Raw genomic sequence first — 26,491 nt, 5'->3', positions numbered from 1 at the left:
TTGACAAAAGGCTGGAGAGACATAAAAAAGGGATTCTCAATGTGAAAAATCAGGTGATTTGTTGTCTGCAGCCTGCAACTGGCGAGAAATCAAAGTGAGTGGCAGCTCACACAGACAGGTGGAGGAAAGGAGGGCCAAAGAAAAAGTCAGGGGTTGATATGGCCGTCATTAAACAGGCTGTGGAGACGACTTACATCACTTTAACGCAATGTAGTGGAAATGCAGTGCAATGATGTTGTTGTTTTTTCCCCGTGTTTCACATATGGATCATATTGCAGTCTGAAGGTTAACGCTAAACTCATCGTGCAGTTTATTTTCTGTTGTCCTTGGTTGGTTTGTGGCTTTTTCTCCTGCGAGTATTTCAAAGAGAAATGAACCCGCAGCTGTATCTGGGATTCTGGCTCAGCATAATGTGACAGAAGTGAAGTTTCAAAAATGCTTCTTATCGTTTTCATAAACTTAATGGTATTTCTTTCATTTGATTTTATAGACCTGATATTGCATGTTTGATCTTTAAGTATGTTTTAGCGTCAGTGTGTAAAAGGTGCTTTAGAGTAATGACAACTTAATGTGTTAAAAATTGAAAGTTAAATAAATAAAACTGATAAAATTTCACTTCAATCAAAAGTCAGGGTTCTCCTGGGAACACATAAAACGTGTGATTTTATGCTCTATGTCTCACCACAGTTTAATACCAGAGGTCTACAGAGAAGTCTGGTACCTGTTTGCATCCTGATATGATTTGTAAAACTCTACAAACATGGTTTTAGTTTGTCATTATGGGTTATTGTTATTGTTATTGTTCTGAAGTTGAAGGGTAAAGAATCCAGAGTTGCTACATTTTAACCTCCAGCTCCATACGTCTTCATCTTTGTCTGTAATAGAGTAGCTTTGCATGATTAGTTGTCCGAAATAATCCTTTTGTATCTTGCAATAGGTCTTGGTGTCCCTCAGAGACCATGCAGTTTTAGTTCCATTCCCTGTAAGCTATCTCTCTTCTGATTGGCTGTCCCTTGCAACCAAAACATTTATTTTAATTTGAATAGTGGGTGGAGCTTCTGTGCTCGCAGCCAGAGTTGTATGCCTGAGGTGAGCGTATTGGGGATGTGGGCTGAGCTTTTGGCTCATTTGTACCTGCAATGATCCCTTGATTTAATGGTCATGTTTAATATGAAATCCACCATGGTTTACATACCTTGATGTCATATACAGCAGCGGTCCCCAGGCCCCGGACTGGTACCGGGCCGCGAGTCATTTGGGACCGGGCCGCGAGAGTTGAGGCTCGGGTGTGAAATTTATGGTTTTCAGGGTTTTCATCCTGTGTTGTAGTTGTGTCTTATTTTGAAAGAAATATTTACGTGTTACCATAGCGACCAGAGAGCATTAAGGGGCAGAGAGGAGGATGTTACTCTCAATGTTGTTGGCGCATTTCAGGAGGACGCTGCTAATAAAGTTACACAATTACACCGTGGATTCGTGTTTATTATTATATGTACAATATACCACAGTTTTTGTCTTGGTCGTATCTTTTTTTTCTGCGACATCTTAAAGGCCGGTCCGTGAAATATTGTCTGACATTAAACCGGCCTGTGGCACAAAAAAGTATGGGGACCGCTGATATACAGGATCACATTTATGGTGCAGTAACCTGTAAACAGCAGAGGGCTTAGATTCTGCATCAAATGCTACCAATTTAGGGCTCTTGCAGGCTTCTTAAACCCTGCAGCAGACTGTTTCAGACTGTTCTCGCTTCATCCGGTCGTTAAGTGATGACGTGGCGAATCCTACTTCCCGGCCTAAAGTAGTCTGCGTTTCATATGGCTTTTGTGTTGTTAACATGTTTAATGTTTTGTATTTTCTTCTATTTAATCTCAAAAAGCTCCTAAAACAGTCAGTGATCACTGTTGACCTCTCTCGGCTTTTATTACCGCTAATCATTCATTTAAGCTCAGTTTTTAAAACCTTAGGATGTAGCTACAGCCCAGCCCATGCAGCAGTATATGAATGACTAACCTCGTATTGTGGATGGATTATCTCAGTTGTTCTCCTGGCTGAAGTTTGGTCCTTTTACAGCATCCTGCCATGCAATTACATTTGTTCCTGACCAATTCAATTCAATTCAATTCAATTCAATTTTATTTATATAGCGCCAAATCACAACAAACGTCGCCTCAAGGCGCTTCATAGATACAGAGAAAAGCCCAACAATCATATGACCCCCTATGAGCAAGCACTTTGGCGACAGTGGGAAGGAAAAACTCCCTTTTAACAGGAAGAAACCTCCGGCAGAACCAGGCTCAGGGAGGGGCGGCCATCTGCTGCGACCGGTTGGGGTGAGAGAAGGAAGACAGGATAAAAGACATGCTGTGGAAGAGAGACAGAGATTAATAACAGATATGATTCAATACAGAGAGGTCTGTTAATACATAGTGAGTGAGAAAGGTGACTGGAAAGGAAAAACTCAATGCATCATGGGAATCCCCCGGCAGCCTACATCTATTGCAGCATAACTAAGGGAGGATTCAGGGTCACCTGGTCCAGCCCTAACTATATGCTTTAGCAAAAAGGAAAGTTTGAAGCCTAATCTTAAAAGTAGAGATAGTGTCTGTCTCCCGAATCCAAACTGGAAGCTGGTTCCACAGAAGAGGGGCCTGAAAACTGAAGGCTCTCCCTCCCATTCTACTTTTAAATACTCTAGGAACAACAAGTAGGCCTGCAGAGCGGGAGCGAAGTGCTCTAATAGGGTAATATGGTACTACAAGGTCATTAAGATAAGATGGGGCCTGATTATTTAAGACCTTGTATGTGAGGAGCAGGATTTTGAATTCAATTCTGGATTTAACAGGAAGCCAATGAAGGGAAGCCAAAACAGGAGAAATATGCTCTCTCTTTCTAGTCCCTGTCAGTACTCTTGCTGCAGCATTTTGGATTAACTGAAGGCTTTTCAGTGAGTTTTTTGGACATCCTGATAATAATGAATTGCAGTAGTCAAGCCTGGAAGTAATAAATGCATTAACTAGTTTTTCAGCATCACTCTGAGACAGGATATTTCTAATTTTAGAGATGTTGCGCAAATGGAAGAACGCAGTCTTACATATTTGTTTAATATGTGCGTTGAAGGACATATCCTGGTCAAAAATGACTCCAAGGTTCCTCACAGTGTTACTGGAGGCCAAGGTAATGCCATCCAGAGTAAGAATCTGGTTAGATACCATATTTCTAAGCTTTTCAGCGCCGAGTACAATGACCTCAGTTTTATCTGAGTTAAGAAGCAGAAAGTTAGTGGCCATCCAAGTCTTTATGTCTTTAAGACATTCCTGCAGTTTAACTAATTGGTGTGTGTTATCTGGCTTTATGGACAGATAGAGCTGGGTGTCATCTGCATAGCAGTGAAAATGTATGCTATGTCTTCTAATGATGCTGCCTAGGGGAAGCATGTATAATGTAAACAGAATTGGTCCTAGCACTGAACCCTGTGGAACTCCATAATTAACCTCAGTGTGTGAAGAGGACTTTCCATTTACATGCACAAATTGGAGTCTATTAGATAGATATGATACAAACCACTGCAGTGCAATACCTGTAATACCTACAGCATGTTCTAATCGCTCTAACAGGATATTATGGTCAACAGTATCGAATGCTGCACTAAGGTCAGCTAACCACCGAGAACACTCATGTTAACTTTTATCGAGTGGAAAAAAAGTTAGCTTGTTTATGTTATGCTAACATAGCTGTTTCGCTAGCGGTCACGTAGCACATCATTATATACCAGCTAGCCAAACTTCAGTAACCCTACAAACGTCACTGCTGTTTATTTTTCTGTCTTCATTTATGTTGGAAGTGATAACAGAGCTGTACGTTTTAATTTGTTTCCAAACCGCCGCAGTCAGGACATGCTATATTGTATTTCGATAGAAGCTAGCGAGCTAACTTCCTGCTAACTTCTAACTCCGTTAAATGTCATAAATTCTGTTTTCATGGATGCCTGGATGTTAAACTCAATTGTTACACCTGGTAGAGCAGAACGCTGATCATTTTATTAAAGATGAAAGACTTTAGACAGTTTTTCAACTCTCAGTAATGCCACAGTGATCGTTTGATATATGGACCTGCAGCGGAGTTTAGGCCCAGACACGGCTAGTGACGTCAGACTTAACGACCGGATAGTGTCAAGAATGCTATGGAGCAAGACAAACCGCATTTAGGCACTCATCTAGAAGAAATTCTCCAGACCTTCTTAGGCAGAACAGATTATGAGAGGACTATTTTTCTTCATCCAGATCAGTCATAGGACAGAGGGTGTTTCGTACTGTTCAGGCTGTGCAGCCCCTTGAGGCAAGCCTGTGATCTGACATATTGAGCTATACAAATAAAGCTGACTTGACCCGACACCCTTTATAAACATGCCAAAGGACCAACAATGACATGTACATTGCAGTGAAATAACTAAAACCATGCAAAAGTAAAAAGGAAACAACATGTTTAGCAGATATATCTGTGCACTTGTCTTATAATAAAAATCACTTATACTCAAGTTTTCCATTCAAGCCTGGTTATGTGAAACAAAATACTGACTTTAACTAGTTTGATTACAATAAATTTTCTCCTGTACGTTTGTTACATGAGTACAATGTAAAATGCTGAATTTAATGGAATATGGTTAAATGAAAATTACTTGTTATAAACTGAATGCATATTAATCAAGCACATTTTCCTTAAAGATTAGCTGCATGAATAAATAAACCATTGCTTTTATATATCTCAGTTGCATTTTAGTCAAAATTATTGCTTCATATTTAGTGAGGGTGAAAAATCTTTTCTTGAGTGTAATTACTTCGTCAAACGAGTGTCCCAAACGGCATACTATAAATCCCCTGCTAGCACCTTTTTGCACTTCACATCAATGATGGTAAAAAAAACACAGCGTCATCTGAAACACACTTCCAAGAAAACAACAAAGGAGAGATGTTATGATATTCTTTTTATGTCCTCTCTTTGTTGTGTGACAGTTGTGTTTGAGTTGTGTTTAATGAGGGTTGTAAAGGATTGTGCGGAGGTGGAAATGGAGGCTGCGAGTGCTTCTTATTGGGCCGTCAGAATGCGACGGCCATGAAACGATCAGTAAATCAACTTTAAATTCTCCCGGTGACTCACTTCACCCTCATTCACATGCTAGCTCTCTATTCCTCCTTTCTAATATGCACCCTCGCCTATGAATCATATCCAGCAATTCTTGTGTTGCTAACAGAACCAGAAAAAAACGTAGCCGACCCCTGATGGGAATCAAGAAATTGATAGAAAAAAAAGTGGGACAGTTTCTAAGAAGCGAGGCTGCTGCAGGAGTGTCTTCGATGTGCATTTGTTCAGATGCATGAACTGCTAACTAAAGTTAGGTTATATCTCTCAGTGCATCCCAACATGTGTTACTCTTGGTGGAAATGACAGTAGGTGGAACACTTGCATGGATCTAGATCATTCTGGACTGTATTTGAGAGCCACTTAGTCATTTTTAAATCAAACAATACTTCCTAAACCAAAACAGGAAACTACATTTTTACATTGAGCCCTACTCCCTGTGATTAACACTCTCCTCATAGAGCTGAGAAAACCAGAAAGCAACATTGCAGAGATTGAGGATAGCTAAGTACACTTGAATCCCACAGGCAGGTAACCAGGAAGAGGCCGCTGGGAAAGCTGCAACCACCAAATGCCGACAGGGTGTAAGGGAATGCCTGAAGAGTCTGTTGAATGGGAAGAACAAGATGAGGACAATTAGCACCTATGCCCTGCAGGTGGTTCGATACCCGCTGGGATGAAAGGGTGGCCAAAGGAGGAGATGGACCAATGACATCAAGACAAGGAAGCACCTGACCATGCATGGAGGGTTTTATTCCAAGTCCAGCATCCTGAGACTGTAGCGGAAGGAAGGAGGCCAAAGACTGGTGAGTGTCACGACCACTGTCCAACATAAAACAATAAAGGTCCATGTGTACATCAGGAAGATGGCCATAAGTGATTGTGTGCCTCGTGAATACTTCAGGCAGCAGAAACCAGAGGAAAGAGAGGAGTAAGAAGGGGAGCCATCATGGAAGAAATGCATGGAATAGCAGCTGATATCGATAAATAATATCAGCGGCTGGACTGAAAGACAGCACAGAAGCACTAATCACAGCAGCAGAGGAACAAGCTCCGAGCACAAGATCCATAGAGGCTGGGTTCTGCCTGTGCAAGCGCAGGCTGTGTAAAGATGCTCCTGAGACAATCCAGCACATAACAGCAGGGTGCAAGATGGCAGCAGGCAGGGCATACATGGAACGCCATAACCAAGTGGCCGGCATAGCGTACAGAAACATCTGTGCCGAGTATAACCTGGAAGTCCCGAGGTCAAACTGGGAGACGCCCCCAGGGTGGTGGAGAATGACCGAGCTAAGATCCTGTGAAATTTCCAGATATATGTGGACAAACTAGTGATTGCTAACTAGCTAGAGAACATCTGAGCACTCAGGGCAGTGACCCCCAACGTCGGCAAGTGGCTCCAGCAGATCTGAGATCTCAGTCCAGAAGTTTGCTGTCCTTGGAAGGGTGCAGGACCCTCATGCTCCCAGCCCTTTGGTCGACGACCTGAGCTCGAACGACAAAGACTGGTCCGCATGGTGAGTGGGGAATTAACCTTCATGTATCCAGAGTACGTGGAGCAATCTACCTTCTTATTTAAGTGATCTCTTGGGTATTTGTATTCTTGTACCATTTCCACCATGCCCTAACCTTGTGGAAAGAGGAGCAGTAGGAGTCCTGAATCTCTGGAGTCCAACAGCAACCTAATTTTGCTGGTAGTTACATTTTTCCCCAAATGGCTCCAACGCCTGACCAACCAGTAAGTAAGACCACCCACAAGAGAGGCAGGGGCTAACTTCTGAATACCAAAACCATGTGGTTTAAACAGTGGATCTCCAGGCATTTTTTTCTTTGTGTGCCACTCCTCTAGATTAGTTCTGGGCTGGAATCGTTTGCACATTGCAACTATAACCCAGCTCATTTTTGATGCTGTAACAGAATCGCTTTGACTTCGCTGTACTTGTTTTAATTGATGTACACGACACGCTGCTCTGAAAACTGGTACTTAGTGAAATTAAATTCATCAGCATGTACTACTGTGAAAGAAAAAGAAATTAAACAGTTTAGCTCAAAAGACAAAGTGGACAAAAATGTAAATGCATGAGTGAACTTTCATTAATGCAAGTATAAATATCAGCATTTGTACCAGGAGTTCACGAATCCTGAGTGCGCTTGTCTTTTGCTTCTCCTTCCACGGTGGTCCGTCTTTTCTCCGTCAGTCTGGCTCACTCACTGTCACTTCATCCATGATTGTCTACTTAATGCAGCAGGAAACAAGAGAAGATAGAAATGCAAATTCCTCGGAGCTCGACTCATGCCAGCTTCAGCCCTGGCGAGGATGATTTAAACTGAGCTAAAAAAGACTGCGAAGCGTGCGAAACAAAGTGGCCTCTGCAAAGATAAAGATGAAGAGTAATCCTCGCAGAGCAGCGTTTCCACTCTGAGGGAAACTAAACAGTTTAATCTAATTAGTGTGTTTACTGTTATTGCCTGTTTGCCCCCTAATTCCTCTCACAGTAATGAGTACGGGTGATGCTAACACGGCTGCTATGAGGCACAAATAACTCATGAATATTGTTTCTGAGAGAAATGCATGGGTCAGGATAAATATTGCACGTAATGAGTCTGCATAAACTGATTCACTTTAGGTTCATTTACTCCTCTTGGCAGTGGCTCGAAGACTCCTAATGAACTGCAAAAGAAGAAAGAAGAAGCTCGTGTCATAGCTGGCAACTTTCATCGTCAGTGCATGTGTGCAAAACAACGTTTCCAGAGTGAAAATGGAGGCTGGTGTTGCACTGTGGTGCTCGTCACTGGTTTGGTTATTTTTAGATATTTCGAAAACGGAGGAAATGAGAAATTAGAGCAAAGGCTTTTCACATGTGTACGACTGACACAAGTGACCTGACAACAACAAACCACTTACCGAGGATGATTCCTCTTTATAAAGCCTGACAAGGAGATGTCCACTGAGACATGAGAGGACATTACAGAAGAGCACCGCTGCCATTATGTATTCACTGTAGTGGGTGTGTTTGTGCACGCGCAGAGGTTTGCTGTTGGAAAGCATCACAGAGGCTTTTCTGGAAGTAAACACACTGAACATGCTACTTAAAGATATAGCCTAAAAACGCTACGATGAATTGGCTTTATTTACTTGGAGCTGGAACAAGTCAAATCAATACAAATGATTTAACCAAAAAGAGGTTAAATCATTTTATATGGAAGGACGAGCACAGTATGCTCCACCGGCAGGTGGAGGTGGCACCTTTGGTGCAAAAATACTATTTTATACGTGTCAAACTCTTTGGCATATTTAAAGCTTCAACGCAGTTAACAAAAGACAATGTTTCACAGGTTAGAATTAAATGTCAATCATGTTGATTTCACTTGTGTAATACTCTTGATATTTATAACTGATTTGTATATATTAGTGCTACTTCTTAACTTTGTAAACTGGTATATATTGTATTATTTAATTAGTTTAATCTGTTACTGTCTTGGAGCAACTGTAACCCACATGTTAGGCAAGCTTCTCCTTTATTTCATTTTCACCTTTGTTGTCAAAGTCAGGTTAAACATCTGAGACGTGGTTAACAGGTAATCACATGGACTCAGTGTCACAGGGGCTGGTTCCACTGATAAAAGAGGAGAATTGGGTTGGGTAGGTTTGCAGGATATCTAGAGCGAGCAGCCAGGTGAGGTGGAGAAGCTGGGCCGTGGGTCACAGAAGACACAGGTGAAGAATGGCGGCTCGAGCTGGTCCTTAACCCTTTAAAACCTGTCAGAGCAGCACGCTCCGTTTTGCGTAACTATTTTTAAATCCCGGTAGCTCTGCAACCACGTGAGCTAGCACAATAATTTTTTTGCATATGAAACCGGAGGAGTTGTACTTACATCTTATGCCATCAGCTTGTCCTCGGTCACAGTTTCCTTCCACATATAGTTTTGCAAAAACTGCATAAAAAGCACTTGCAGCAACAAAAACATAATATTCCAGAAACACGTTTTGCTGATCCGATCAGCTGTTTGTAACACTTCCTACGTCCATCAGCGCGAACTATCGCATGTCCGCCATGACCTGCCCGAAACCGGAAGTGACGTCATTTTCGCGGAAATGTAGTTTTTTACCATCCGGGCCTCATGAGCCTATACTGGTGTTTTTAAAAGTTATGTTTGACTTTGTGACTTTCTGTGTGGTTTCTGGGATGCTTAGGACTCATATTGCACTGCTGGAAATAGTTTATTTTGATGCATATGCTGCTTTTTTGCAAATTTGCATTATAATATTTATTTTCGTTTTTCCTGCAGTGTATAAAAATTGGTGTATTTCAAAAATAAAACTATGAAGACACTCAAAGTAAATTTCCTGTGGTGGGAAACTATTTTGTGCAACTTTTTTGTATTTACAGTTTTGAGGGATAAGCCTCTTAAATTTCTCTAACTAGAAATATATGTTAAAAAAACAAAAACGATTTTCAATTTTTCAATTTTTTCCAAGCCTGGACCACGACACAACAAGAGCTAATAATTTCTCTTTACATGAGCTCGAAGGTAATTAAATGAATAAAGGTAAAACAAAAGGTTTAACATGTCGAGCTTGTTTGATGACGTGAAGCTGGACGTACACACAAACTAAGGACTCGAGCAAACAGAGTTTATTTGTACAGGACTGGTTATTTAGAGAAGAGCAGCTCTGTTTTCAGGTCAGGTCCGTGGTGAACTGTACCACATTGGGAAGCAGCCACACGTTTTTCTCCCCTACTTTTAACTGGGTTGTGACCTAACCAGTGTGTGTGTGTGACTGTCATCTGTCAGCTAAGCCTGCTGCAATATTAATAACCCACAGAGGCCCACACCAGCACAGGTCCACTGGATTCTTCTCACTCCTTGTAATTATGACAATAACAATTTCATTGCCCACAGAAGGCAGAGGAGCTGTTATAGAAGCAGCTTGTTGCCCAGTGGCTCGTTATTGTAGCTGCTGCTGGTTATTTGTGAATCTTCAGGAGCTGAAAATGAAGTAATCAGAGTATTAAAACAGCCACTATCTGCGTATATGCTGAGCAATGACGTTCTTACTTTGAGGACAACACACAAACAATAAATGCAATAAATAACTAAACTAAAAGAATAAAAAGCATAAATAAATGAAGGCAGTATTATGTACAGAAGGGTGTGCGCGGTGCGTTTAATGGCCTGAAAAAAGTAGGAGAAACTAAAGGACTCACACTTTCTGTACAGGCAACGTGACAGACATTGATTAGCAGACAACAGAGACACAAGACGGCGTGATATGTGAGCCAGGAGCTGGCAACAACACACGCACACACATTAACAGGTTTACATGCGGTTTGTCATAGACGCAGCTCGTCTGAGCTGCACGCCAGCAGACGGGAGAGACGAGTGACGAGACAGACTGGCGTCCTTCCTTTCTTCTCTCTCCTCAGTCCAGTGTGTGAGTGTTGGTGCGGCGTGCTTCTCGGGAAAGCTTGACAGGCATGAGAAACGTCTCATTACTGAAAATTGGTCAAGCCATGTGGCTTTACTGTGTGTGTGTGTGTGTGTGTGTGTGTGTGTGTGTGTGTGTGTGTGTGTGTGACAGGTGAAAAGGGCGGGTACAAGGCTCGCAGCAAAACTGCATGAACAGACTGTGTGTGTGTGTGTGTGTGTGTGTGTGTGTGTGCTCAACAGGGCAGAGTTGATGAAGCTGATTTGGAGTAAATGCATAAAAATGAAGAGAAAAGGGGGGAAAGAGACGCGTTCGTCAGCAGGTGAAAACCCGAGATATTAAAGTGGCCTCTCTGGTGTCTGACATGGATTCAAGAACAGCGTGCAGTGTTGTCTTTGCGGGTTGTGGCTTGTGTTGTATTTGTCTTTAGCTGCTGGTGTTTTAAAGGGACGCTCCAGCAGGACTTAGCCGTGTGGTAAATATAGAGCTGCAAACACATTACAAAATGTCAGTGTTGTATTTGGAAAGCATGTTTGGAGCCAGACCACACACAGAACTTTATTCAGCGTTGCAGTGACGTTACATCGATTTTTTGGACGACCTTTGTCTTCACACTTTTACAGACGGAGCATCAGGATCTCAAAAGAGAGAGAAAGAGCCGAGATGTTGCACATTAATCGATCGAGCCGTTTCCCCCTGCCTCCAGTCTTTGTGCTAATCTAAGATAACATATCAGAGGATGCAGAATAAATTGAAATGTATCTCCCTTTGTTTCCATGTCTATAAGCACACCTTCACTACTCACAGACAGACAGGTGCCTCCATAGTATGAAGAGTGCAGCATAACTGGCTGCACGGTCGTTGCTGGAGGACTTTGGGGCTCAGGAACTGAAAGCAAAAGATGGAAACGGTGGAGAAAGAGTTCAAAGAGACGATCAGCGAGGAAGACCCTGGAGAGGAAGGATGAGGCTGCAGAGAGAAGTCGTATCAGCTGCTGAGAGTGAGACAGACGAGGGTTTGGTTTAAATGAGGAAGAATAACAGGAGAAGCGTATGAAGCGATGAATATTTCATGGAAGGTTTTACTAGAGTACTTGCCAAAACCAAGGGCTTCCCTCCCCCTGAACATACACCCCACTGACACAGTCTTGAGACACACACACACACAGACACACACATTTCTTTCCGGCTCAGCCTATCGCAGCATTATGTAAGACTATCCTTTTTTAACCCTGCAGTTAAACATGAATGGAAGAAGACGAGTCGCTGCGGAGATGCAGCTCGTTGTCGATGCAGCTCGTTGTCGATGCAGCTCGTTGTCGATGCACACACCTCTAGCTCGCACGGCCACATCCAGAAAGCTCGTCTTTAAAAAGATGTGAATTTCCAGTTTTGTTTCCTGTTTCCTGTCCTTTGTTCTGTCTACAGACGACTGTCGTCACATTGGTTTATGTTATTTCAGTGGTGCTGCTTTCAGAAAACCTTTAGTCCCCAACTTCAACCTCATAATTTGCATTTACATTTATGATTTCTTTCTGCGACATCATTAAATGCGATACACCCACAAACAAATCTCCAACTACGAGACGAGTTCTTGTGGAGGAAGATGTAAGAGTGACAGACGTGTTCACAAACCTGTAGACAGAAAATGTTCCTTTATTTTCTTTTTGTTTTGTTAATGATTTCATAGGTGCACTCTGCAGCCTTGTGTGTAGGGATGGGTATCGTTTAGGTTTTATCCGATACCGGTGCCAAATCGGTACTTTTGAAACGGTGTCGGTGCTTAAACGGTGCTCAAACCGGTGCTTAAAGAATGGAGAACACAAAACTGGTCCAAAAATCTCTCATGTTCAGCTGTTTTTTTGTAAAAAGATAACAATGTTAGCCTTTTCTGCAGCTATGGGGCATATATGGTATCACTCTTGGCTGGAAGCAGCTTAATCAATGGAAAAAACACAAACTTTGTCCAAAAACCTCTCATGTTTAACTGTTTTCCACTTTTTCTTTGGTCATTTTAGCCTTTTTGTCCAGGGTGAAGGGAGTATCTGCCATCAAACAAGAAGACAGCCGCATGTAGCTATGATGATGTTTGCTAGTTCACCTTACATGCATTAATGTAATAACGTGGTTAGCCTACTCAACATAAATTACACACGAACAACATTAAGCTACTCACGCAGAGAAGAACGGCTGCTGCTGCATCATCATCCTCATCATTTCTGCTACACTGGCAGGGCTAGGGGCCAGGACTCTCCTCTTCGGGTTTTTGGGGGATGTTTCTAACTCCGGTCTGATAACAGGCACCACACCCGCAGTAGATGTGCTCGGTGTGAGGTCTCGCAGCAAGCTATCAAATACGGCGCATTTCTCGGCTTTTAAAAAAAATACGCTATGCGTCGCCAGGTGTTTCATCAAAAAAGCACCGAAATGTGCGCTGCTTTTCGGTCTGGTTACTACCGTTTATGTCAGAACCGGTTCCATCATGGCACCGGATACCGGTACCCATCCCTACTTGTGTGTGTTATTATTTGGCCTTTTTAATGGTGATATATTACATCGTTTATCCAGACTGAGGTCAAGGACACCCCATAGAACCGGGACAGCTGAAAACATGAGGACCTGTTGATTTGAATGTGTTATCAGACAGAGAATGCTGCTTTTACTTTTCTCCTGAACAGAAAAAACAAACACATTTTAAAAGAAAAAGAGCATCTTTAAAACAAATAAGAGGATGTAGTCTGTTACATAATTACCAGTCAGTGAAGCGCCAACTGGAGGTTAGAATCTGGAAATGCTTTATATTGTTATTGGAGTCTCTCTCAGCCCTTTTTATTCACATGTAAGTGCGCATAAGTTGCAACTGAAGGGAGATGTGGACATGCACAAGTTGCATGCGACACGTCAGCTGAATAAAGTGCTATGCAAGCTAGAAGCTAACATTGAAGCTACACGAGTGGCTTTGCTGTGCAAATATTAAACCATTCAAATGAATTTTGGGATCACATGATTTTGTGTTAATGTGAATGGTCACATTATAAATGTTTATAATTTACCTCTCAAATTCAATTAAAAAATGGAAAAAAAAGTTGCTGTAAACGTTGCGTCATTCTGCAATCAGTCTACGATTAAATGGGTCAAATAACTGTGATAAATGGTTCATATTTAACAGAAATTCACATTTAATTATTTGCACTCAGCAACCTTCCTGTTCTATAGGAATACAACCAAAACACAACCAGCTGGAGGCCAGAGTGTGTGTGGTGGGTACCGCAGTAGAAATAAGCATGAACCAATCAAACTCGAATCATAGCCTCTTCACAGGTGCTTCTCCTAAATTCCTGTTTAAAATAGTTTGAATCTTTCACGAGTTAGCTAAAGCTGTCGGATGAATGTGAAGAAACAATCCCTCCATGTCCAAAACATGATTTCAGCTGCCAGTTATAGTTCAATCAGTTCAATCTTTTGAGGAAATAGCCAATGGTTCATTGCACGTCCAAAAACCTGTAAATTCAGCCACTGGTAAAACACCGCCCACTGATAAATCAAGTTTACTAAATGTACTAAACATTTGAAGTAAGCACAAAATAAGGAGGCATTCAAAATATCTCCTTGTGTCTTGTGCACAACACTGTATGTATTTATATACGTATGACTCAATCAGATAATGTGCAGATTTCTTAGCTTTCTGTGTGCATGCTCTGTGATCTACTCTAGGGCTGCCACGATTACGTCGACTAGTCACGATTATGTCGACTATTAAAATCGTCGACGACTGATTTATTAGTCGACGTGTCGTTTGAAGCTTTGTAAGATCCCAAAAGACGCAGGAATAAGTAGTAGGGTTTAAGAGTGTAATAACGGACTGAAACAGAAGATGGCAGCACTGCATGTACAAGGATGCCAGCTGCCGTTAAACCCCGAAGAAGAAGAAGCTGTGTCCCAGAATCCATAGCGCGGCCCAGCTCAGTTTCCAACAATGGCGGCAGCTAGTTAGTTTTAATATTACTCTTATTATTCTTTCTGGGTCACAAAATAAACGTTTAACATATTTTCAGGCGAGAATGTAGCTGTGTAAACCTCAAATATCTGTTCAGTTTATCAAGACACCACATATTTTCAAAAGCGCTCCGACGTTTTCGGAGAACGTCTGTTAGCCACTAGCTCGATAGCTAGCCGGGGGCTAGGCTCACTAGAGCCGTGATAACACCGGACTCCCGGCTTCAAACCCACCGCCATCTGTCGCTACTCAGGTTAAACATGATATATAAGTCACTTAGATAACTTAAAAATGTTATTGTTTGGCTTTTTGTAGTATTTTATTTGTTCCTGAGTAAATCGGTTTGGCTGAGATTAAAGTTATAGTTTTTACACAGCTGAATAAACATCAAGCAGACAGCTGATTATCAGAAGTGTGAGATGCTGGAGAATTTACTCCGGTGTCCTGTTATATTTTAGATAGCAAGGAGTTTATTAAACTTCACCGAAACAATCTGCAAATTTCATTAAAATTTAATAAACTATCATCTTGTCTTTATTTTTAGTTAGCACATACCTTAAACACTTAAAGCTGTAAGCTAATGATAGTTATATAAGAGCAGATGCTGCTGGTGCAATAAGCTGTATGTTTTACCTCCAATAGATGATGATCTGATTAGTCGACTAATCGCAAAAATAATCGGTGACTAGTCGACTATCAAAATAATCGTTTGTGGCAGCCCTACTCTACTCCACTTTAAAGTCTGATCGGTCACTTCCTGCGAGATTTCTGGTCACCAACACAGTGATGTCAGACATGTCGTTTAAAACCCGCTGTGTAAAACGTGCTTAAGCACAGGTTAACTAACGGCTCAGTTCATGACCTTTTTAGTCCAGTCTAATAAAAGTTGGACTGTTTCTATCCAATAAAAGTTCAATATTATTTATTATATTTGTGTGTGTGTTTGTATCTGTGTAAACATTTCACGTGGCTGCATTTTAATAGGAGACACGCTCGCTACCTCGACTTCACGATGTGTCATGGTAACAGTGCAGACGCTCCTCGACTGTGACAGTGTTTGACAGCCAGGAGCAAATCAGGCAGAGGAGCGAGGACACACATGTCACAGCAGATCTCTGTCAGATAGAAGGTGTGCCTGTTAGGAAGGCTCAGAAACAGGCTGTTTTATCCCTGCTTTCATTTACGTTTGCCTGTCGTCTCCTCCTCAGACGCTCTCTTGGGCTGATACATCAAGGCTGACGTATCAGTCTCATCTGCTTGCTTTTTATCCTTGTGCACAGTCACCGCGTCCTTTCCTTGATGAAATACTTCTCCTGTGACTGTATCCCACCATCTCATCTCTGCTGCTGCGCTGGATTTTGTAGCTGCAGCAGATACAGCTGTAGCCTAATCAGCTGCTATTAAATCTATTTGTCACGCCAAGCCTCGCCGTTTATCAATGACCTGTGTGTGTGTGTGTGCTACAGGTTTTCTCCGCTGCATCATGCTGCCCTTAATGGGAACCTGGAGCTCATCTCTCTGCTGCTGGAGTCACAGGCTGCTGTCGACATCAGAGACCAGAAAGGTAAAGAAACACACAGACATGATGATGTACTGCAGCTGAGCGTGCGATGCACATGTCCTGTGTTTACGCTCTGTGGGTGTGCAGGTATGCGGCCGCTGCACTACGCAGCCTGGCAGGGGAAGGCGGAGCCCATGAAGATGCTGCTGAAATCGGGTTCGTCTGTCAACGGCCAATCAGACGAAGGACAAATTCCTCTCCACTTGTCAGCGCAGCACGGCCACTATGATGTGGTGAGTATCATGTAGTTTTACCAAAAAAGCAAACGACAGGAGGAAGATGCTAATCTCAATATTATTTGCTTTTAACATATTGTGGCCATTAGTTATTCTGCACCAGTCAGCTGAGCATGGCCAGCATGATGTGGTGAGGGAGAGTGTTTTTAAAAAGTACCAAAGACATCTGTCTGTGCACAAACTGACTGAGTGAAACAGAGGAGAGAAAAGTCACAGAGGTGAAATAAACGTCAGTTGTTTCGAGGAGCATGTCTACTGCTTTAAAGTGGCTGGAGTCACTCATGCTTTTTTATATATCGGCACAATTAGCAGTAAACTGCACTTTGAACGTAAACAAACTACTAAATCTGTACTTAAGCAGCCTTAGCAGAGAAACAACAGTCAACTAGAAAAAATTGCATTTCTTGCGAAAATGCTGTGTGGATGCCTTAACGCTGAAGATGTAAATGGTAAATGGCCTGTATTTGTATAGCGCTTTTACTAGTCCCGCCTAGGGACCCCAAAGCGCTTTACACCCCCAGTCATCCACCCATTCACACACTGGTGGAGGCAGCTACAGTTGTAGCCACAGCTGCCCTGCAGACTGACAGAAGCGAGGCTGCCATATCGCGCCATCGGCCCCTCTGGCCAACACCAGTAGGCGGTAGGTGAAGTGTCTTGCCCAAGGACACAACGACCGAGACTGTCCGAGCCGGGTCTTGAACCGGCAACCTTCCGATTACAAGGCGAACTCCCAACTCTTGAGCCACGATCGCCCCATGTCTGCTGAAAAAAAAGCTGAAAAAGTTGAAAAGTTGCAAAAAGTTGTATGGTGGTGAATAAACTGAAAATCCTGCTGAAAACAGGTGAAGAAGCAGAAATTTTTGCTGAAAAGTGGTGAAAAAAAAAATTGCCACGAGCAGGATTCAAACCTGGCCCTTCTGGTTTCAAGACAGCTATTCATCTCACTGAGCCAAAGTCATTCTCACAAAGAAGAGGTGGAGAGACTGACAATTCTGCTGAAATGAGCAGAATCGGGTGAGAATTGTGCTGATAAGAGGTGAAATGGCTGAAAACTTTGCAGAAAAGAGGTGAATAAGCAGAATTTGGGCTGAAAAGAGGTTTTTGCTGAAAACAGCTGAAAAAGCTGGGATTTGTGCTGAAAAGTGGTGAAAAAACTGAAAATTCTGCTGAAAAGGGGTGAAAAGGCTAAAATTTGTGTTGAAGACAGTTAAAAAAGTTTAACTGGGAACTGAAAAAATTGTTGCCATAAGCGGGATTTGAACCCGGGCCTCCCAGTCTGAGAACGGCTGCTCATCTCACTGTGCTAAAACACAGCTCAGCCCGGCGAGCAGAAATAAGTGACCACATTGATAATGTGTTCCATTCATTTCAATGGGCAAAAATATTGCGAAAAAAATTCAATATCTCAAAAAGTATAGAAGTTATGAGCACCAAAAGATATAGTTGGCATTAGCAGAAATAGCAGAATTTTTTAAGATTTGAACGGCAAAAATCGGATAAAAACTGTGGGATTAGCTCCACGGCGAAAAACATACGGAAGCGACGTTTTTCGCCTTTGAGGGCATCCACACAAATATAGCAGATCGATTGCAGCAGGTAACATGCAGTAGAAAAAAGAAGAGACGTGCATTTCCTGGCTGCACAGCTGAAGACGCGCTGCTACTGCTACTACTTGATTAAATATCTGTGATTTATAGAGGGCAACAAACTGGACTGAAGCTTTAATCTGCAGCCGCTCTCCATGTGGAAGTTCAAATACAAAAAGTTACAGAAACAGATGAAAAATGAATCATTTATAATCCAACAAAGCAAACAGAAAGGATTCAGGAGACATTGGCTTTAAAAACACAGACACTAGAGGCTTCAGCGCACAGTATCCTTCTCATTTGTTCATTTTAAGCTGCAAAGAAAGGAAACATAATGAACTTGTTGTGGTGCAGCCTCGCTCTCAGCATTTACTGAATTCTTCTTTTTTCTTAACAAACATGTCAGCTGTAAACATTTTTAGCCTCGAAGTCAAACTGACCTGCGTCACTTTAACAGACCGATGCAGCCTTCGGTGTGTTGAAACTTTTGCACATCTTATTGTTCTGCACACTTTATCCAGTCTAACGAGAGAGCAAAACATTTTATAGTATTTTTATGCAGCGTAATGTAGAACGGAGTCTCTAACATGTGAGGCGTCACATGTGCTGTGACTTCCATCGATGCTGTTTTATGTTTTTGTTCCATTATGAAATCCCGAGGGCGTTACGTAAATATGAGTTATTTACTGTATTACAAATTAAACAGCTGCAGGGCTGTTGTGCTGCAGGGACAGGGGCTGGCACTGTTTGTGCCCACTTGGCTCCTCAGATGGACGGGTCATTCACATCAGAGATCAAACATTTCCCTCCTGATGCGAGTGGCTGATACTGCCTGTCTCTACTGCAGGCTCGAACTTTTTTCTTTGGTGCAGCAGCACAAAGGTGCACCCACATTTTTCAACCGCATCGCTTAATTGTTGCCCATACAGACAATATTGATTTGATTAACTAACAATCTTGTCAACACAAAGTTGGAGCACATTTCTACAAGAAACATAAGTTACTGTATTTTTCTCATGTTTACTGTGTGACTGATGAGTTTGAAATCCGCTTCGTAAGCATGCCTCTTAACAGCTGCCATTTTGGTCTCCTGCACACACAATACAGTAATATTATGTTGAAGCGCGGTACGTATTACTGTGTGAGGCTCCCGACTACAGTAGCTGTAATGCTCCAACAATCCATGAAGCAGTGCGGCTTCGTAGCTACCAAAGTCGTACTAAAACATTTTGACAGATGTTTGAGCGCCGTGCTCCACATGATGTCAGTCCACTGACAATAAGCACAACTAGAATTCATACATAAGGCGCACTTTTGAGAAAATGAAAGGACTTTAAGTGCGCCTTATAGTCTGACAAATACGGTTCTTGTGCTTAAAGTGCTTCACTGAGCTGAAACTTAAACTTAAAATATCTGAAGATATATAGAATAAAATGAAAGTCCAAATTAAAAGTGCCTCAAAGTGAACATCTTAATATCTGATCTCTGATTGGTTTAGACCACGATATGGGCCTGATGTGTGTCTGTTGTTGACCACACAGACGTTCAGAGACTTTTTACTTGAACAGCTGGTCACACCGGTGCGACCTGGGATTTTTTTTAGTCGCACCGTTGAGAAACGTGGTCGCGCTCTCGAGCCCTGAATGTTTGTTGACTTTTTATTGAAGAAACTGCAGAGAAACAAGTTCAGGTCTCAACCCGACTGAGTGCGCCACAAACTTTATTTACAATCGCTGGTAAGACGTCGCCATCATCACAACACCAAAGTATGGTATTCATCCCTGCACATCATTTACAAAATCTTGGACAATATGTGCTAAAGCAGGTTGAAGCTGTTCGGCGGTTCCTTGCTGAGACGCTGATCCTTCCTTTAATTTGCTTTGCAAACGATCTAGTTACCAAGCTGGCGAACGCACCACTCCTTACTCTTTTGCTCCTGTGGCATGGATCGAGTAAACGCTCGATGCTACCTTCAGAGCTTTTCAAATTAAGAGTTTTGTTTTGTAGAGGATCATGGGAAATGGTGTTTGTCAGAAGCCGGTTAAAGTGTAACTTCTGAAAAAACCCTCAGTTTTAAAATTGTTTATTTAAAAAAAGAAAAGCCTACAAAGATCTGTGTAACAAGAGAAACAGCAGAGTATTGAAAAGCGCTCTGATTCTGTGTCTTCGTCTCTGTTTTGTGAGAGGCTGTTTTCTCACATTGTTATCCTCGAGCCCTTCTCTGCACCCTTTGAACGTATGGATTTTTGTCTCATGTGTCTGTGTGCCCGTCTCCAGTCTGAGATGCTGCTGCAGCACCAGTCCAACCCGTGCATCGTGGATAACGCAGGGAAGACGCCTCTGGACCTGGCCTGTGAGTTCGGCAGAGTTGGGGTAAGAACCTACGGTTTCAATCAGTATTCGTCAACAAGATTGCAACAATGTGTTGCTTATTTTCTCTTTGTTTATGTGTGTGTAAGGTGGTCCAGTTGTTGCTGTCTAGTAACATGTGCGCTGCTTTGCTGGAGCCCAAAAAAGGAGACACGACCGACCCTAATGGGACGTCTCCGCTGCATCTAGCTGCTAAGAATGGACACATAGACATCATCAGGTACACGCGCACACACACACACACACACACACACACACACACACACACACACACCACGTCTAATGATAAACTGGCTTTAAATGTCCTCCTCTGACTGCTGATCAAACAGATGTGTAACACAGCAGGGGAACCGTATAATCCAACACAGGCGAAGAATAATGGAGTAAACGCCGTCCAGTCTGCTGATGCATCAGTGCTAAATACACTGTAGAGATCTGCAGGCAGCTGATGGCACTTTATCACGCTAAACATTCAGTCATTATAAGCTCATCTCAGCATGCATCTGTGTTTTATTTATTTATTTTTTTTGCAAACGTGCATCGCGGCAAAAAGACTCCCGTTGCCTTGGTGATGGCAGCGTTTAGCACAGAGCCTGAAAAGATCCCTGAACGATGCGCCGCGGCGGGTAAACACACACACGGCAGAGTCCGTTATTTTCTCTGTTCGCTCTCAAATACTTTTCAAGTAACTCCGAGCTGCTGTGTGTGTGTTGGTGCAGACGCCGGCTTGGCTGGCGGGGACACACAAAGGGAGGCGGTGAAAGATGAGAAATGAGAGAGAGACCTGCAACTGAGGGAAGATAGGAGAGAGAGAGGGGTAGTAAAAGACGAGGTAGAGAGACAAGGAGCTTAAAACAGAGCGAGAGAGTAAAGATTGTCATAGCTGATGGAGCACAGTGTGGCTGAAGTGACACTGATAAATGATGCTCATTAGTCATGGCCAGCCATGTGGAAGACAACACGCACACATACGCAAAGCAAGAGGAAAATGAAACGCGCTTTTGGCAGCTTTTTAATTTTCTTTCTGTCGTTTATTTATTAATTTTTTAATGAACTTTTCTCTGATCCTGTCATTTTATGGGTCAAACTGGTGATTTTCTGTCCTCATTGTCAACAAATCCAATTAAAAAGACCAACATTAACAGTGACTGATCCTACAAACAGATTTTTCAATTATCTGCGGCTAAGCTAGAAGCTAACATCAGTGTCCTGATATCATCACACTTACCATGCTGATGTGTAGTAGCTATCAACATGCCGTCTTCTGGCCAAACAGATCTGAGATCCTCAGTCTTTGCTACTTAAGTTCAGTTTCCCTGTGAGGAAGCACTTGGCGATGGTGGGGATGAAGAACTCCCACAGGAAGAATCCTACAGTAGAGGGAGGGTCAGGGAGGGGCAGCCGTCTGCTGCTGCAGTCACCATTATAATTAATAAAGACATCAGAGTGTGGACGCGTGTTTCCACCACTGTAAAAAAGATGCCATCCATAAAACAAGATTTCAAGTTATTTTCTTGAAAATTAGTCTTTAGAGTTACAGCTGCAAATCAGGAAGCTCGATGAATGACATCATTTCCTATTTACCTTAATAGGTAAATAGGAAGCTGAAATAGGAAGCCAGAACTGAGCTGACCTGAGCTCCCATAGACCGAGACAGCACACCGTGCAGCGCACAGACTCAAGACTATCAGCTCTCTGATATTCAACATCTTCATATTTTATATGTTGTATGTAAAAAGTAACCAGTGTATCAAACAGAACGACCTGAATATCTCCTGCTTAAATTGTGATTCAGCAAAATAACTCCAGCGTAAATAGAATTATATTTGGCTCCTTATGTAAACATTTTGATTAAAAGTATATATTTTCTCTATTTTTAATGTTCCTTTGTGCACATGCTCCCACCTTTGAGTCCCCTTGTTCCCGCATGTTTTAACACCTCTCCTGATTTTCTCACCTCTCTCTTTTGATCTTTCTCACTTCACCTTTCCTCTGTCGTCTTTTATTTTACTTTTGAATTTGCCTGTTTTATCCTCTCTCGCTCTCTGTTCTGCCTGGTGCCTCTCCCGGCAGGCTGCTGATCCAGGCTGGCATCGACATAAACAGGCAGACCAAAGCAGGCACTGCCCTGCATGAAGCTGCCCTCTGTGGAAAGACTGAAGCAGTGAGACTCCTGCTGGAGGTGAGTGGAACTACAGCTGCAAAGAGTTGGGTTTCTGTCTCAGCGCACATGCAGAGGTGCAGTAGCAGGATTGCACTACTGCACATAACTAACCTGGAATCCAGCTCATCTAAAGATTTACAATCATGTCACCTTTGACCTCTGACCTTTGAAGGTCAAAGTGATAATAATGCTATATAAAGCTATTCAAACTGATGTTTCGGATTTGTTTTGGAAAACACATGATGTTTATTAGTAAACATTTAACATAATTTTACTAAATACTGACATGAATGCTGAGTGTGTCCTATGTTCACCTAAATAAAAGAAATAATTATGCTCCAAATTATGTCAGCAGGGCAAATAACGAAGCGACCGCCTGTATGGTTGATTTGAACACGCCACGAGGTTTCATGCTTAAGTGACCGTGTGTGTTTCGGCACAATAAACTAACCGTGTCATTGAGCTCCCGAGTGTGAAAAGGTTACCAGCCTTCACCCTGAAGCGTCTTTGGACTGAATTCATCTTTGTTCCCTCGGCCTACATTTGTGTCGACAGATTTAAACGTGATATTGCTCTCTGGCTTTCAGCTGCCTCGGCAGCAAAATAAGATGCGGGTGTAATTAGCAGAAGAGGCCCAGGGAGGGTTATGTTATCCTGACGTCAATTATGGTCAATCATCCCTACGGCGTTTAATCAGCATCTAGATGTTCTCGTTTCTGAGTTTAACTGGACACAGTGTGTTTGTGGGATCTTTTTGCTGTATGAAGACGGCTGTTACAGGGCTGTTAATGTAATAACCAGAATTGTAAATTGTCCCCTGCAGAGTGGTATCAATGCCACTGTGAGAAACACGTACAGCCAGACTGCGCTGGACATCGTCTACCAGTTCACTGCAACACAAGCCAGCAAAGAGATCAAACAGCTGCTGAGGGGTAGGATGGATGTTTGTATGTATAACAAAAGAGAGGAATAGATGGTCGAATGAAAAGCACAGTGGACAGACATAGTTTAATTTGAAATGTACAAATGATGCTGCCAGCAATCTGTGTTTAACTTTGTATAAAGACTGAAAGAGAGGGAATCAAGCTAAGCCAGGGGGTGGGCAACTCCAGGCCCCGAGGGCCGGTGTCCTGCAGGCTTTAGATCTCACCCTGGGTCAACACCTGAATCACATGATTAGTTCGTTACCAGGCCTCTGGAGAACTTCAGGACATGTTGAGGAGCTAATTTAGCATTTAAATCAGCTGTGTTGGTTCAAGGACATCTAAAACCTGCAGGGACACCGGCCCTCGAGGCCTGGAGTTGCCCACCCCTGTGCTAAGCTAACCAGCTGCTAGCAGTACAGACTGCATCCATCTCAAACAAGCAGCCAGTTTACCCGTTATTATAATTAATATATTTACAAATGTATACTTCATATATTCAATTATTATATATGTATTTACAGCTTACTTTTCTATCAAGTTTCTTTTGGTTGTGCTTTTTAAAGGTAAAAATATACTGTGATAAATTAATAATGACGTCATCCTGAGAATGTAAAGTTCTTTATTGACACATTTTTACATCAGTAGGATTGTTTTGCACCGTTCATCATTGTTGTGTTGTAACTTCACAATGCTAATTTACTTTCTTTGCCTCTCAGATGCGTCTGCAGCCCTTCAGGTTCGAGCTCTGAAGGATTACTGCAACAACTATGACCTGACCAGCCTCAACATCAAAGCAGGAGACGTCATCACGGTAAAGCAGCTGTTCCTGTCAGAAGCAAGAGGATTTAGTGCGATGGTGTATTGTGTTCATTGGAGGCTCATGAATTTTTAAAAAAGCTGTAAATTTGTCTTCCATAATAATATGATTGATCCGAGCTGCTGATCATTTTTAACTGTTTTGTATAAGCTACTAATTCTGGAAGTTCAAATAGGTGGATACATCTCCACTGAAGCTTGAAAAGTGCACTAATATTGTTCTTTAAAAAGCATAAATTCTTCACCGGCCTCTTAGATTAGCTTCAGGTGCAGTTATAATATTGTTAATTGTAGTTAACCCTTAAAAGCCAAGAGTATGGTGTTCGTTACGTGTTTTTGAGACGTCTACATCATCAGCATGACTTTGTTTACCCTCAAAAAATGATATAAACTGCATGACAAATTTTTCAAGACTAAATTGCAAAAATATGGCTCATGTATGCAGATTAAAATTTGATAATAAATGACATAAAGGGTCAACAAACACACAAAAAATGTCATATTTCTGGCCGTGATTTCATCGTTCAGGTTTTAAACAAAGAAAAAAACCCTTGAAAATATTAAAATAAGTTTTTTCACTGCCAGAAAAAACAAAAAGTGCCATTTTGTATGAAACGATTTACCAAACATTTGAAAAAAATGGTGACACTGTGTAATCCCTGCATTGTCCACGAGTCCTCCCTCCAATCCACTGATTAGCCTGACAGATAGGACACTTTTCCATCATTGCAGTTTTCTGGAATCAGAAATGCAAAGACGATGGTTTCATCCTTTATTTGCCGTGAGCGTGTTTTACAGAAGCATGTTTTCACTCCCTTCATCGCAGTGATGAATATTTATGAGCATGTTTGAAGCCTTTGGGGACTTATTACAGTAGCGAGGAAGCCAAGTAGTGCCAACGCTTTTTTCCTCAGGGTCTGAATGAACAAGTTGACTTTGGGGATTTAGCACCAAATGTGCAGCTTTGAGTTTTTTAAAAGAACAGAATAATAAAGTATTCACATTGGAAAGCTTTAAATTTAATTCTGTGGTATTAATCATTTATTAATTTATGTATTGTCCACATTTAATGTAGTGGATGTGCTCGCCTCGCAGGTTTTGGAGCAGCACCCCGACGGACGCTGGAAAGGCTGTATCCATGACAACCGGACAGGAAATGACCGCGTGGGCTACTTTCCATCCACCATGGTGGAGGTCATCAGCAAACGCACAGGTGAGTTTGCGCGTATATGTGCGCGCATGTAAGGTTGTGTTGGAGCTGCTTTTGAAATTTTGGCTGCTAAAAAGCTTCTGCACATGAGCCACATGTGCACATGTGGAGCGAACACAGGAGGTACTCGGAGGCAAACATCTGTAAAACCCGTACATTAAAGGTAAATTCGATAAAAACCCTCAGCCAGCTTTTTTTGAATAGAGCGAATTAAAATAGAGACACATCAGAGACTTTCATCGCTTTCATCTCATACACCGGGAGAGGAGCTGTCTGTGAGTCAGCCAGCATCAAAGTGGTACCATACAGCCACCTGTCATCTCCGCATTGCTCAAGTTAAGGTCCAAGCCTGGTGGAATTTTTGATAGCACTGCATCAACCTGGGGAAAAAATTATAACAAAAAACCCCCAAACACAAAACATTCAGGTGGTCGACCCAAGGTTATATATCCCACAATTACCAACATCTTTCTTATGCCACCACAGACAGTGTATACACTGGCAGTGAAACCGGTTGCTCATTGGTTAACGAATTGTCGATCACATGATGTTTGCCAATGAGCTTAACGCAGATAATCCTCTATTTTTAAACACAGTACCGAATCGTTCCAGCCCAAAAGCTACGTCCATGTTTTACATGTCTGTGGTTGCAGCTTACCCTCACCTCTTAATTGTTGACAGGAAAATATAAATAAAACCAAAGCTAAACATTTCTGTACATAAAAAGACTAATTTGACATTCCAAGATAAAAATGTCTGCCTTTACACGGGAAACGATAATAATAAGCTGCTGCTCCTAGCATTCAGATAGCTTAGCTTAGCTTAGCACAAGACAAGTGGCTTAATGGAGCTCGGAAATGTGTGCTTATGTATTTTATATAAGTAGTTACTCTGTTGTTTCTCATCAAATGCTATAAAAGTAGCATTTGGTGAGAAAACTGACAACATGTCGTATTTGTATGCCGATTAGCTTAACATTAGCAAGACTGAAAACAGCTAGCCTGGCTTTGATCAGAGGTAAGAAAATCTCCCTAATAGCACCTTTAAAGCTTA

At 42.1% G+C, this 26,491-nt stretch overlaps 1 protein-coding gene across 6 annotated transcripts in view; it reads left to right on the top strand.

The window, feature by feature from the left end:
- The window catches only part of caskin1 (CASK interacting protein 1), a 126,378-nt gene that overhangs the window by 64,442 nt on the left and 35,445 nt on the right, over positions 1 to 26,491 (top strand). For all 6 annotated transcript variants that reach the window (XM_087837348.1, XM_087837347.1, XM_087837345.1 and 3 more), the window contains exons 3-10: positions 16,033 to 16,130; positions 16,215 to 16,360; positions 20,230 to 20,325; positions 20,412 to 20,542; positions 22,396 to 22,504; positions 23,310 to 23,418; positions 24,129 to 24,223; positions 25,324 to 25,441. In XM_087837348.1, coding sequence (XP_087693474.1) covers positions 16,033 to 16,130; positions 16,215 to 16,360; positions 20,230 to 20,325; positions 20,412 to 20,542; positions 22,396 to 22,504; positions 23,310 to 23,418; positions 24,129 to 24,223; positions 25,324 to 25,441 — 902 coding nt within the window. The remainder of the gene's footprint in view (positions 1 to 16,032; positions 16,131 to 16,214; positions 16,361 to 20,229; positions 20,326 to 20,411; positions 20,543 to 22,395; positions 22,505 to 23,309; positions 23,419 to 24,128; positions 24,224 to 25,323; positions 25,442 to 26,491) is intronic.

The sequence above is a fragment of the Neolamprologus brichardi genome, unplaced genomic scaffold, assembly GCF_056152115.1.
Source record: "Neolamprologus brichardi isolate AB-2024 unplaced genomic scaffold, ASM5615211v1 NODE_ptg000031l+_length_7269946_cov_1, whole genome shotgun sequence".
Taxonomy (NCBI): Eukaryota; Metazoa; Chordata; class Actinopteri; order Cichliformes; family Cichlidae; genus Neolamprologus; species Neolamprologus brichardi.
The sequence above is the reverse complement of the archived record's forward strand: the minus strand, read 5'-3'. Positions and strand labels throughout refer to the sequence as shown.